The following is a 14,366-nucleotide window of genomic DNA, read 5'->3' on the forward strand; positions in this document are numbered from 1 at the left end:
GCTGCAACGCTTGGCCCAGGACATGGCATGCCCGTGTCCCCATCAGAATCCACATGGCTGGGACCACTTGTTATCTGCCAAGCCCTCTAGAAACAGGGAGAGCAACTCATAGTTTACGATCCTGACTCATGAGTCCTTCCTACTGCACTTTCAGTGCGGTATCTTCTCTAAGAAATGGGGTTGACGTCTCTGTATATTACTGCCTCCCTTGTCCATCTACAAGCAAGTACAAGTAGGAATATGAAGAGTACATAAAACACTACTTTACAAAAACAATTTAGTGAAGGTTGGTGGGAAACCACTGGTAATATACATTCCTTAATAACGTGCAAATCTAAGAATATTTTCACTACAGCTAAAACATATATTGTAGTACAGATTTGTATTAGCTCCACTGAGATATTACCATTTAAATAATGGGAGGCTTAAAAGAGGAATAAACATTTTTGGCAGCCTGGCAACAGAAACATGCCAGCTACTGAAGACAATTAGTAGATGCTAACCTGAAGGAAAACAAAATTTAAATGAATAGAAAAACTAGAGGAAATCATAAAAAGCATATGAACTTGTGATCTTTCTGAGCTCAGCGCTGGAATAGTTTTCATACTCTGGAATGTTCAAAGTTTAGTAAAGTACAACAGCCACTTTCCAGGATAATAAGTGAACTCCAAATTTGACCTACAAGACCAAACATTTTCTATTTTTTATGCACAAAAGAAACATCAGGAACATACTTCTGCCTGATTCAGAACAGACCATTGGGGTCAGGAGAGCAAGCTACATCACATTCCCCTCTTGAGCCATTTCCTCCTTGAGAGGAAGCATCAAATCATGAATCTCTGGCTCCTCTTCCATCTACTGCTGCAATACTGAAAATCAACAACAAAAAAAAATACATTTGATTTGTCGACAAATCCAAAATCTTCAAAAAGAATGACCAACGACTAAAACACGTGCTTCAGCTCTCCCCTGAATTGGAGCTGTGGCAACATACTACATCTTGTTCTCAGGACCACAAGATATTTCAGTCATCTCTAGCTCTGGTCCATCAGCCTCTTGCTGTAAGGAAAGGGCTCCAGCCCCAACCACATTCCTCACAAGCTGCTGGCTGCAGAGGGCACGACAGCACTTGCAGTGATGCAAAACTGAAGAGTGGAAACTCATGATCTCGCATTATGCTCTCACCAAAGAAATTTAAACAAATCCATGTCCTCCCTGCCAATTTGTATTCTTCTGGAGCTGCACTGGCTAAAGCTTGCTTTTTCCTCTCTGCTCCATTGTTTGAAAATGAAATTAATTCTCTTCTTAAGTGCATTTTGTTATGCTGATTAAAAATTCATTATTTCCTCCAGTTTATAAGGAAATCAGAAATTACAACCAAAATCTCAGTGGGCATATAGATAGCATATGTGTAGCTACACCACAACTCAAGTATCTTCATCCTCAAACCCTCTAGAAAATTATCCAGAAATGCAATGCTGGCTTCTTTGGTCAGAATAAACTCAGAAGTCAAAAATAAATGCAAGAAACTTTTTATTTAAAAAAATGCTTTAAGAAGCCTGACTCCAACTAGCTTTCAGTAGTATTCCAGTTCATTTCTGTTTTGGAAAAAAAGAATTAACTGATTTATTTAAATTTTTTAACTTTACATTTTTTCTTAAGTGATTTAAATCAGGCTGAATGAAGTATTTGTTACAAAATACAATAAAATTTTATTTTGGAAACAATAACTTCACTCTAGAAGTGCACTTCCCTTCTTCCATCACTCCTTCTGCAATAGTTATTCCATCTATAACCTGGTAACTCATAGAGTTAGCACTTGGTTGCTGAACTTGTCACAGTAACACAAATGTGCTTTCTTTACCCTGCACATTCCGCTAGTTGTCTGCAGGGTTGGATGTTTTTATGATTTGAAAAATCATCATGTATTTTAAAGTCCAGTTCATTTTCAGTCTCATTGTAGCCAATGATCCCACGAGCATGTCCCTCTTGTTTCCTCTTTGACTATACTAAAATAGAATTTATTTAAAGTTTTTTCACGTCATAAAATCAACCACAGAAGAGCCAGAACAACACTGTCAATTGTCACAAGGCAAGTGATCCACAGAACATGTTGTGTAACTGCAGGACTAATCTCTCCCACCACACTTACAAACACAGATGTCCAGGTTTATTTAAAATAGCCTGGAGCAAAACAAAATAACTTGTGGTTGTTGGGGTTTTGGTTTTGTTTGTTTTTGTTCTATTTGTATTTTTTTGGCCTTTTTAAATGTACGCTTATAACTGGGAGGCATTTGATTACAGAAAGATCTCAAATCTTCATAGTCGTGGTGACAAGGCAGCAATGGTTGGAGGAAATGGTATCAGTTGTATTGTATTTTCTCCCTCAGTGCACTAAGGACAGTCCTCTTCTGACCATTTCCCAGATTTTCTTCCCTGTAGAGCCCATCAAGCCTCTGCATCCAAACTGATCAGAGGATTCTTTTGGATTAACAAGACACGGCTGAGCAAAATTACGCATTTTTCCTTGTAAATCCACACTACTCATGGGGAGAGAGCAAAAGCATTCATGCACACATAGGAAGACTCTTACAACCAGAAGACAAAGCAGTTTAAACTATTAGCAGATATCAGCAAATAAGCAGATATGAAGATTATTAAAATCATTTTCTTGCTGTTGAGTTTTAGTGGAATGTCAATCAGCGAAAGCAAAACTTCACATATGGTACTAGGGCCTTGGACAATGAGCCTTATGATTTTGCTTAAGCATCTGTGAAGGCCACCCATGTTCCTGCCAGGACGTCTATACAACAAACAAGAGAATTATAGCAAACAATGAGAATAATTCCATCTTAGAAAGACCGCACGATAATTAGGGGAAACAGAATACAACTTCCTTAAATATACGTGGTAAACCACAATACAATACATATGATCAACTGACCATACTTGAGCAACAACCTAATGCCTCTGTCCATCAGTTCTCACTGTATAGGTATAACACCAAGCTTATATAGAATGCAGAAGAAGACAAAAGAATTATGGTTGTTCCCTCAGCTTAAAATTCCTCTAATGGTCTAACTGCCCTTAGATGGAAGAGTTCAGTTTAGTAGAACACACAGTGCTTTTAGAACTATGCAACAACATTGCTTTGCTTGCACCAGTTAACAAATACTCTGACTTGAAGAATATTTGCCAAGATATTTGGAGAAAATCACTGCAGTCACTGAAACAGCCTTTAAAAAAGGTCAAAGCTGTATTGTTAAGTCCATTGGACTTGTTTGTAACATTTAACACAGCAGTAAAACTATACCGCATACCATAAAAGACAGTACATTATTCTAGAATTGAGTATTCATAGATTTTTTGGCATTTGAAATCATGTACTGCTATATTAAAGTGTGTAGATTCACACTGTATTACAAATGACAAAGAAACATGCTCAGAAATTCTCAGGGCTTCCACTCATTCATTCATTCCTGAGAGAAAAGCTTTCAAAACTGCTGGTTCCTGTAGTCTTACAATTACAGGAGTCAAAATATCCAAGTTTCTCTAAATTTTCTCCCTGTAAAAATCCAAGCTAATAGTCTGGTCAGGGATTCACAAAACAATAAACAAGCTTGTCACAGTTAACATTACCTGTTTCTACATAAAAAATAAATAAATAACAAAAGAAAAAAGATTTGCTGAAAAAAGAATTAGTGCCTCTAATGGAAGATGCGATAACTATCCCCAGCTTTTTGCAATTCTTCCCTGTCAGCTGAAGTTGCTATCTGGAAAACAGCATGTTGTCTGAGTAAACAAAGAGTGCTTCATTTAGCCAATCAATTGCCCAGAGCTTGTTTAATATTTGGACAAGACAAATCTTCATGAAGACAAATGCTCATGGTTTGTTAAAGAGCTACACAGATTCCTCTGTGATAGATGCCCTCACAGCAGAGATTAAATAGAAATGAATAATAGTTTTACTCTGATCAGCTGTTTTGGGAGTGGCTCATCACATCTATTTATTATAAATGACTGGAAAACAAAAGTTTATTCCCACACAGACATGAATGCAATCTCAATAGTAAAAGAAGAAAATAAAGGAATAAATATAAGGAATTGTGCCTGGAAGAGATGAACAGAATAGTTTCAGAACACATGATCTGAAGCATATTGTTCAGGCTTTTGATTCACCTGTGTGGAAGGCTCCTATCAGAATGACATTAGACTATATTCAGCCTGCCTGCTAGGAATGCTTAATCTAGCTGTCATAACTACTATGGTGTTGAAAGGTCAAGGGAGCAGAGAGCTATCTAGACTGCCAGACACCGCCTCATATACTGTAGATGGGAGAAAAGTAGCTGCGCTACCCAAGATAGAGCATCTAAAACAGGCAGTCTGCCACAGCAGGCACTCAGGCACGTATGGCAGACAGCGTGAACATGCCTCTGTGACTTCAGCCTCCCATATGTGCTGCAGGGGAGTCAAGATTCAACTTTTCACATAAAATATCTTGCATGTGTAACCCTGCTGGTAACTCACATCTATCCACAGACTAAACAACAACATAATCAAAACGCATGTCACAAATATTTAACTGTATTGTTATAAGCACTGCACTGGGGCCCCTGAAAATTCTGGAAATTTCCTGTACTGCATTCATGCACAACACATACAAGACCCATTTCTTTAACTAGAGACATTCAAGCTGCCTTCTAAATAGCTGTAACTTTTCTGCATAGGGTTCTACCCTGAGAGTTACAAATTCATGTCTTAAAACAGGCCTGACGTTATTATCTCTTATCCATGAGATTTCTCTAGCTAGAGATGTCCCCTGACATCTCATTAAATATCCAGTATGAATGCATGTGGTGTAACTGAGAGCAAATTGTAAATAATTCCTAAATGCCCAGACACGTATACACATACACGTTCAGATGTGTGCAGTGGAATCCAAGCTAATTCTGTATGCGGTAGCTACATAAATCAGAGAAGCACCAGGAATTAGCCCATCATTAGCTCTGTGTTTGTTGTCATAGCCAGACTGGTGTCCCTACAGCTAACACTTGCTGTGGCTATAACAAGCTCAATTCAAACTCCTCATTTCCTTGATTTTTTTTTTAACATATCAAGACCTGTAGAGTAGATGACAATACAGAAAAGAAAAATTCAATTATTCTTGATCAAGGAGTAATTTTTTTTTTAAAGTTCATGTTGATTAACTCCAGTGAGGCAAATCTTCAGCATGAGATGCTGAGCAGTGCTTCACTAGAGAGAGCCCAGAAACACCTAACAAGTCAGTAAATATTCTTCCTGAAAGGACACAGAACATCACTCAAGGGTAAAAGTGCTTTATTATACATGACTACCACATTTCTGAGAACAAATCTATGCAATCACAACTGGATAAACGCTTTCAGTACTCCTCCAAGTCATGATCGGTTTTCCAAAATACTTGGGTTGTTCTGTTTTTTTTGTGAGCTCATGCACTTTTTTGACTGGCCTGGTTTGCCTTAACTGAGAGATCTAATACTCAAAGAACTTACTGTGGTTTTCTGCTCCCTTGACTTCACTTGTGTACAGAACTATAAGGCACAATGAAGAAAGTCAGAGACTGTGTTTTATTGTATAGTGAGAAACAGTATACTCTTTATGAAATCACCTGCAGTAGAGTATTTTATTGGAAAACAGTATTTGACACTGTTTTAAAAAAGTTGCTAAAGAAACACTCAGACCTGCCAGAAAGTATGTGGCAATATCATATTTATTTCCTTCAATCAGAAATACTGCAACAAGAACCAAGTAATTTAAAGATTTCATTAGGCCTTGGTGCTATCAGCACTATTAGAAGCCAGCTGTTCCCAGGTCCTGAGCAAGACTTCCTTCCATCCTTCCTTCTCAGAATGGAGGATGAGACAGGAGGTACAGGGCTACCTGGAACAGTTTAGTGGAGGGGGGTTCTGCACTCATTTCTGCCCTTGGGTATTTTTTCCTCACCAGCACTTACTATGAGCTGGGAGAGGAAGGTGAGAAGCAAAATAGGAACTTAGAGTAGCAGCGCAGACACTCATGCTACGCATCTGTGAAATTTGTAAATATTTTGGTTTCTTTTTTATTTTTTTATTTATATTCATGAGAGAACTGCACTAGTCCTGCCAACCTAGGCCAGTTTGCACATTCCTCATCTCATCCCCTCTACTCCATAAACAGAACTCAACTTCTCCCTTGACACTGGTTCACCTGGAGCTGGTCAGTGTGGTGGGTTTCTAAATGCCAGAAACCATTTGACCTTCCTTTATTTCACAGGGCTCTTTCCTGTGCATGCCTCAGTTATGAATCTGCTTCTCAGCCCCAGTTTGCTACTCATGTCCCATTTCCACAGTAAGAGAGAGGTATGCTCACTCCTTTCTGCCATTGCCTTCAAGCACCACTCAGCAATAACCTGCTATGGAAGACTCTGGGTTAGTAGTAGCTATCAATTTGTCTCACAGTTTTCTGTCAGAAACATTTGTTTTTAGAAGTTAGTTGCTGAGGTGCAATACTCAGGTTTAGTTTCAGAGTGCACAGCATGCCCAGGGCAGAACACTATGAAAAGTAAGCAATGCTCCGTGTGGTGGAAGGCTGAGATACAGCTGAGGGGCCTGTGCATAACACCACGACCAGCTCAGTGCCACAAGGCGGCCTTCACATGCCTCCCACACTGCGCTTGCCTGTCCTATGCTGGAGATGGATGGAGGGGTAGGCCAGGCATCGCATTGCAGAATCACAGAATCATGGAATGAAAGGGGTTGTAAGGTACCTCTGGAGATCACGTAGTCCAACCCCCTGCTAAAGCAGGTTCCCTGCAGCAGGCCACACAGGAAAGCATTTACACAGGTCTTGAATATCTCCAGAGAAGGAGACTCCACAACCACTCTAGGCAGCCTGTTCCAGTACAACTTAAATCCTTCCAGTATACTGCCACTAACCAAAAAGTCTCCATCCTCAGTCACTGAGACTCAAATTAATGAAAAGGGACAAGAAATGTAGATGAAGATCAAACAATAACATTATTATTAAAAAAAATCTACCTTGGATGCACAGACACTACAGGAGGGTAAACACTGGTTTAATTCAGGGGATAAAAACTATTTTCAGTGCAGTTGCACAAATCACTAGCTGGATAGCATGCGGGGTGCCCTGGGAGCAACGCAGAAGAGACCAAGACCTTTCTATGCATTAGTTTTATTAAGGTTTTCCTCCCCAGTGTTTAGCTGTCCCACCTGACACCATTGCAGGAGCTGCTCCAATACAGGCTTAGAGCCCATGGCTCTTCCCAGCTTCCCTCAAGGGAATCCTGGAGCTCACAGGCAAGGTCTCAAGTACAGCTGAGACGTCGCCACGCTAGCCACAGGGAAGGATGCTGTACAGAATGACCCTTGTTCTTCCAATGCAGGAAACAAAAACTGTATTGTTTCTGCTCTTTGGCTGCTGCAAAGGATCCACGGGCAAAGGGCTGATAAGAGTGACTCACAAACCCACATCCAGCTCTGGATGTGAGCACACGTCTTTCACACAGCACACTTCTTGCAATACAATCTGTTTTACACATGAATAATTCCATTCCTAGTATATGCATACAACATTTGCAGTTGAAAATTAATCATACAGCAGCATTTGTAGCATGTAAAGACAGTATTTTTAAAGCAACTTCCCACCTTTAAAAGGTTAAACCTCTATCATTACCAGGAGATAATAAAAAATCATCTGAAGTTTAAACACAGAGAATCAAAATGTTAAATGATTCGTCTGAGGATGGACAAACCACAAATTTAATTTTCCCACCTTACATGTCTGCACTTCAAGTTACACTCACAAGTGCCACAGAAGTTATTCATCTGAGCACAGTGTGAGATGTTGCCTTAGGCTGAACTAAGATAAACAAATAAAGGTTATTCCAAAATCTGCTGGTTTAACTTTTACAGTGTTCTGCCACAGGTAATTTGCAGAACCACATTTGCAACTCAAGTGAGTGGGTTTCCTAAATCAATTAATTCTGATTTATGATTTTTAGACATGCTCCTGTGTTAGTCTGCAATCTGATTTAAAAAAAGGCCAGTGCTGAACACTTAAACATGACTCCTTCTAATTTTAACAATACCCTAATTATCTTTTCTCCCTTTGCTCAGTTTATGAAATAAGGTAAGTAGCAATGACTCAGAATAAACACTGAAAACACAACGTTTGCCCTGCTGATTTCTAGGACTTACAATAGTAAGTTTCTAAAATAGATGAAGGCTTTTCTCCTTCTCACAGCAAAATTCACCGTATAAGCAGCATGCTTTCTGCAGACACAATCAAGGTTTGATTCACTAATAGCACTTAAAAAGGAACTCTTCTCAAACTTGAACGTTATTTGAATGCTTCAAGATCTTCCAGTCCTTCAGAAATTTAGCAGACAGATTTTCATACTTTTTAACAGATAAGGCTGCCCTGTAGGAGCCAGAAGTGTAACTGGCATCTGTCAACATCATCTTTAATATTCCATGCAAAATGCTCCATCCTGCAAAAGGACATAAGCAAACTCCAGGGAACTGAAGATGTAATTTAAATAGACAACTTCAAAACTTTTGCCTGGAGAATGCAAGTGACAAATGCTAGATTTACAAGCAACGAGAACGTTTGCTCTGGACATCGCAACCAATTCACTGAAACTATAAAGAGGTTTTCTATACCTCCTAAGGGTACTTGGGAAGAAAAAAACCTATAAAGAGTAAAAGTTTGAGAGACAAGTTTTGAGTTTCTTCAGTTAAAAACTACTTGGCTGCAAAAGTTTGAAATTTGCATGTGGTAGTGGAGAAAATATTTTTCAATTGTATATGTAGCTAGAAGTAATAAGGAAAAAAAAAAAACAAACAAGATAAAGGAAGATAAATACTAAACATCAGGTATCACTTCCTAAAAGTACGATCACATTATATGTTCCATCATCCTTGCAGACAACTCCTGCTGTAGCAATAGACAATTACTATTCACTTTATTTCTGTGAATAAAGGAGAAATTTGAATGTATATAATTTCTTAGGGAGAAGTTCAACACATGCAGTTCAAACCTCCTTGACTAAGTTGTGTTCAAGGGGTTAATGCTATTAAGGGGGGAAGGAAGAAGTATTTTAAGCTGTAAATTCAATTATCATCATTTTATCTCAACAATTGGCGTTTTAGAGGATAAAATGAACTGCAGTTTTGAGGAGTTAAATCCTTTCCTAGACCACATGCTTTCTCCTAAACAAGCACCATTCCCTTACCTTTGTCATTTCACTTCAGATTGGCCATAAATTTAGTGAGGACTTGCATGTAAGTAAAGCACTGCTGTATATATGAGTTCAACAAACAGACCTCAGGAAGGACATTTGAAAACAAGGGCGGAGGATATCCAGTAACTCTCCTTAAGTGAGCAACTGCCAAGAAAACTCGTCCCTACTTCAGAAATACTCTCCTACAATAAACCTTTCCTACAGTCAATTTGCCCTCAGAAGAAATCTAATTAATCTTTCACTTATCATTGCAGCGTCTGATCATTCTACTAGAGGAGCCCAATACTTCTCCCACGGAGGGCTGCCAGGAGGGGTACAGGTGAGACACCAAGGTGTCCTGGCCCCGATAATGACAAGGCACCACCTGGCTTGCACACCTAAACCCAGGGGCTTTGGAAAGACAGCAGGAGGACGGGGATGCTGCTGATCTGCAGCCCACACAAAGCTGACTCAAGAGAGCAGGAGAAGAGCACCTGCAGCAATGGGAAATATCCTGCTGGGCCACGGGGCACGAGAGAGCCAGGCAGGCCTCCCAGAAATGCATGCACAACCCTACACTTCTCTCATCCCTTATGCGCTGACTAAAGAGGCCACCTGGGGTAAACTCTGGATGCTTTGGGAGTTCAATACTGAGCACGATTTACCACGAAAGGAGTACCCACTTCTTGCTGTTTTCTACGAAGAACTCCAATTCTGTTCTGTTTCAAGTGGTTTATTTTGCAAACAAACAGAAAAATCCCTACACAAACAAGCTGTAGCCACAGATGAGATGCCTTGGCTTATAGCTTTTTTTGGATTCCTCTGTTTATTCAATAAGGTTGTTTACTATACTTGAACACCTTGGCATTTCCCAGTTTGCGACACAAAATATGTTAATTCCACCAGTTCTTAAGAGGTTAATAAGCACCTACCTAAAGTGCTAAAATACAATGTCAAACACATTTAATATCCCAAGTCCAAACTTTTTTGCAAAATTTCATTCAAAGAGGAGAGAACCACATCTGCATGGTTTTATTATGATTTGGAAAACATATTTCTTATTATGTCATGATAATGAGGAATTTTTCTGAATATTGAGTGGTCCTAAACCACAGCATTGTCTTTTGATAACTGATCCTTAAGGAACAGTGTCTTTGTTAACCAAGTTTCGCAGGAAATGACACACAAATTGAGTATCGGTGCTGTTAGATTTATTTTGTGCCCAGAAAAACCATTAATGCATGTTTTATGAGGCGCTGGAAAACCAAAGAGGAAAACCAAGAGGACACCACATGCAAAATTTGGTTGTACCAGACTGTGGAGCTTCACTGTTAAATTTGATTGAGTTGGAATGTCACTTCACATGCTCATGTTTCTGTAAACGTGTGCACACAGATGCGTGTATGAAATGTATACAGGGATCAAAGAGAGTTTCTCTATTCAAAGATGGGGTTCTTACAAGAGCTCTATTTAAATCCTTTAAGAGATTTTTTAATCATGTTTAATTTTATTCATGATCACCTTTCTAGGATAAGAATCACAGTTTACATTCATAGCTAGAATGTCTCACACTCATCTGAAACTGGCTGAAATTAATCACGAACTTCAAATGAAGTCCTGAGAATCTTCATTGTCACTCTTTTCACTGACATTGTCCTGCAGTGACTCATAAGTAATCGTGTGGGAAGATAAAACAAATGCCTTTTCCACAGTACAGAGCATATGGCTTCACGAACTACACATTTGTACAAAGAAGTTTTCCACTGATTCTAGGTTTTATTGAACAATAAAACTGTTTTTCAAGATCTCATAGCCCAATTCTTCTATTTTTGGTGATTTTAAGAATAGCCTAATACATTCTTATCACTGAGTAAAGCAAGCATCTTGGTATGTTAACATGAAAAAAAGCACACCCCTATTTTCCTCAGCATAATTTTGCATAAAAGAAAAAATAAAAGTGATATTTTGGGCTGGACTTAATGAAACATTTTGTTTGAGAAAAGCAATACACTTTGGTTTCACGGACCTCTAGAGATTTTGTAGGAAAAACAAACATAGGTGCACCCCCAAGCCCATACAATTCATTCCTCTATTGACACCATTCCAATTAGCTTAACTATTCAGTAGGGGGCTGGAGTGAGATGTCCCACCTGCCTGAGACAAATGACTTATGCATTAAACTATTTTCAGTGACAGAATACTTCCATGTTTTATAAAAAATTGAAACAGTATGTATCAGGAGATGAGACTAAGAGATGCAGGGGAGTCCAAAACCACTCTTCAGTCATCCAGGTGACTCTCAAGGTACTTCAGCATTTCAGACTCACAGCTCCCATTCCCTTTATAAAGCAATAAGTAACCATAAAAGAGGCAGTGGAATGTAGAGACTGTACAAAAAAAAACCCTCAAAAACTATTAATACAGATTGGCAATGCTTTACAATATAGCTATAATGATGCAGTGGATTAAAACAACATATAGTCTAGTAAAAGCTTATGGTTGGAAACTCGCTGTCAATTGTCAGTTTTTAAAAAAAATTAATTGTTCAAAATTAGTTACTGCAATGCCATGTTGTTTATTGCTTCAGAGAAGCTACGCTCTTTTCAGTTTCCTTGCTCAGTTTATGAAAGTTGGTGCAACTCACACACACAATGAGCTCCATGTGCAGACAGCTGCGTTTAAATTCTTTTCCTCAACAACTTCTTCCATGTTTCCGGTATCCCACAAACATAGCTGTTTGGCATTAAAGAACATGGGGAAGCAAAATTCAGGGTAACTCAGTTCATTCCTAGAAATTTGTTGGAGAACGCAGAATGCCAGGAAAAGTACTTCCATATTCAGGGAACCACGTCGGGAACCAAAACAAAGCATTTGCAATTGCAAGTTATTTGCAAAGAACACACCATTTTTAACACTCAAAATTTATTCTGATTTCCTACAGAAAATTCACAAACGTTTCTGTTGCTCTCCTTGCTTTTCCCTAAAGCTCCTCAGGCCTTTGTCACGAGCAGCGAGGGGGTGGAAGGATCCATCCATCCACTCACAGCACGGCACTTGAGCCTTGGGCTGCAAACTCCAACGTCGGATACCAATAACATGCAACAACATGGAGTTATTTGTGGTTTCCTTCCCATCAACAGCTTATTTAGAGTGTCATTTTACGCAAATACTAAAGTAAGCAGTGTCGGACCCTAATGGGAGCGTGCTGTGGGGTTTTTTAAGCTGGCTCTTGCAATGGACATTACATTACATCACTGTGACACGTCTGGAACTGGACAAAATAAATGACTTGGCAGCATCCCCATAACCTACAGTTGAGTTCAGTCCTGTAACCTACATGTAGTCCATCTAAAATACAAAGGATAAGAAGAATTCTGAATTATTTGGAAGTAGGGCTTTGGCTTGCCCGAAGCCTGTGTCACCTCATCACATCCCGTATCTGAATGCTTTCAGCATCACTTCAGTGCCATCAGTGTGACAAGGAGCGGAAATTCAGTCCAATCTAGCAACCAGTGTCTCACTGTGCGGAGAACTTGCAGAAAAACGTCACATTCAAAAGCAATCACATCGGTGAGCACCAAAGTTCAGCTACAGGAAGCAGAGCACCGGCTGGCATTCAGAGCTGACCACAATTCTGAGAAATTCTCAATGTTAAAATAACAATTAACGATAAAACCCCACGGCCCTCTCGGTGGACGTGTCTTACCGCCTCGTAGTCCTCGCTGCCGAAGAGGTACATCGCTGCACCAGCCCGGAGCGCCCGACCCGTCTAAGGTGCGATCTCCGCCCGCATCTCCAACTTCTCCCCCCGGCCAGGCGCGCTCCGCAGCGCCGCGCAGCTCCGCTGCTCGCTTCCCACGCCCCAGCTGCTTCTGAAGCACCGCTCCCCTCACCGAACCAAACCCCGCGGCTGCGAGCGGCGGGGAGGCGGTGGCGGGCGGCGGGACGCGGGGCAGGGCGAGCGGCGGGGCCGAGCGGGGCCGGGCTGCGCTGCCCCCCGCGTGCCGCTGGCGCCGCGCTGATTGGCTGCCGGGAGCCCGCCGAGCCCGACGCCCGCCGCCGGGACGGGGAACGCGGCAGGCCGCGGCCGGGCGCCGCCGCGCCGCCTCAGCGCCTCGCGGTCGAGGACGGCGCTGCCCGGTGCTGCACACCGGGATCCGGGCACTGCCTGCGGGCTCCGAAGCAGGCTGCTGGTAGCCCGAAATAGCCCAGCGCACCGGACCGTATCCCTGACTCCTCCAGTAGCTCTGCGGGATGACATGGAGCTATCCCACTACCTTCCTCTACGTGATAAAGAATCATTCCGGGATTGTTTTCCATTGCTATGTTTCACTCACTTCATTGCTCCCTTCTGCTGATTAATTCCAGGCTGCCTCACCAGTGAAACACAGTGCAACTTAATCTGCAATGGCACGATGCAAGCAGGTAACAGAATACCTGTGCCCACAAACCTACTGCTGCGGGAAATGGATCCAGCACAGCGAACACATCACAGCAGGACAGCCAGGCCTAGCAGGGTGCCCGAGGAGCAGCAGCCAAAGAGAGCGTAAAACGTGGGATTCTGGCAGACCTCAGACCCCAATTTACTGACGGCATTCAAAGTCTGGCATATGGGGTTTTAAAAATAGACCTCATTACAGATGGTTTAGGCATACAGAGCAAAGTAAGTTGGGCACCCAGAAGTGCAGCTCTCTGTTGAAGGCTGTCCTTCACAGCTGGGGATGAGGCCACCAGCAGGAGACGAGCAGCAGCTCCAAAGCAGCACTGGGAAGCCTATCTCCTCTGCTCAGCCCCGAGTTCCATGTGGATCTGCTTACAGACCCTTACAGTACCGCCACTAGCACCACGTCCCATGAACAGAGTATAAGCACATGTCAATATCATGAACCATATCTATAGCCATGATAGTATAACACATAACAAACATATAATGACACGGACATAGACAGCACTGAATAACAGTTTGTGCTGCTCAACTTCTTGTCTTCCACAAAGGAAAGAGGACGAGAGTTCTTCCGTACCATCCTCCCTGTTCAACAAGGATGCAGTTCAAATACATTGTAAACATCCTCCCTGTGCCTCCTCCCCCAGCCCTCCCTTCCCCCCT

The 14,366-nt window shown here is 41.3% G+C and overlaps 1 protein-coding gene across 6 annotated transcripts in view; it reads right to left on the bottom strand.

The window, feature by feature from the left end:
• Positions 1-14,366, bottom strand: part of CACNB2 (calcium voltage-gated channel auxiliary subunit beta 2) — a 237,209-nt gene that overhangs the window by 91,269 nt on the left and 131,574 nt on the right. The window contains exon 1 of one of the 6 annotated variants that reach the window (XM_021388981.1): positions 12,966-13,191. The exons of the other annotated variants lie outside the window; for them this stretch is intronic. Within the exon in view, the coding sequence (XP_021244656.1) occupies positions 12,966-12,998 (33 nt within the window). The 5' untranslated portion in view covers positions 12,999-13,191. Of the gene's footprint in view, positions 1-12,965; positions 13,192-14,366 lie in introns of those variants that run through there. 6 annotated transcript variants of the gene reach the window in all.

The sequence above is a fragment of the Numida meleagris genome, chromosome 2 (genome assembly GCF_002078875.1).
Source record: "Numida meleagris isolate 19003 breed g44 Domestic line chromosome 2, NumMel1.0, whole genome shotgun sequence".
In the NCBI taxonomy this organism is placed as follows: Eukaryota; Metazoa; Chordata; class Aves; order Galliformes; family Numididae; genus Numida; species Numida meleagris.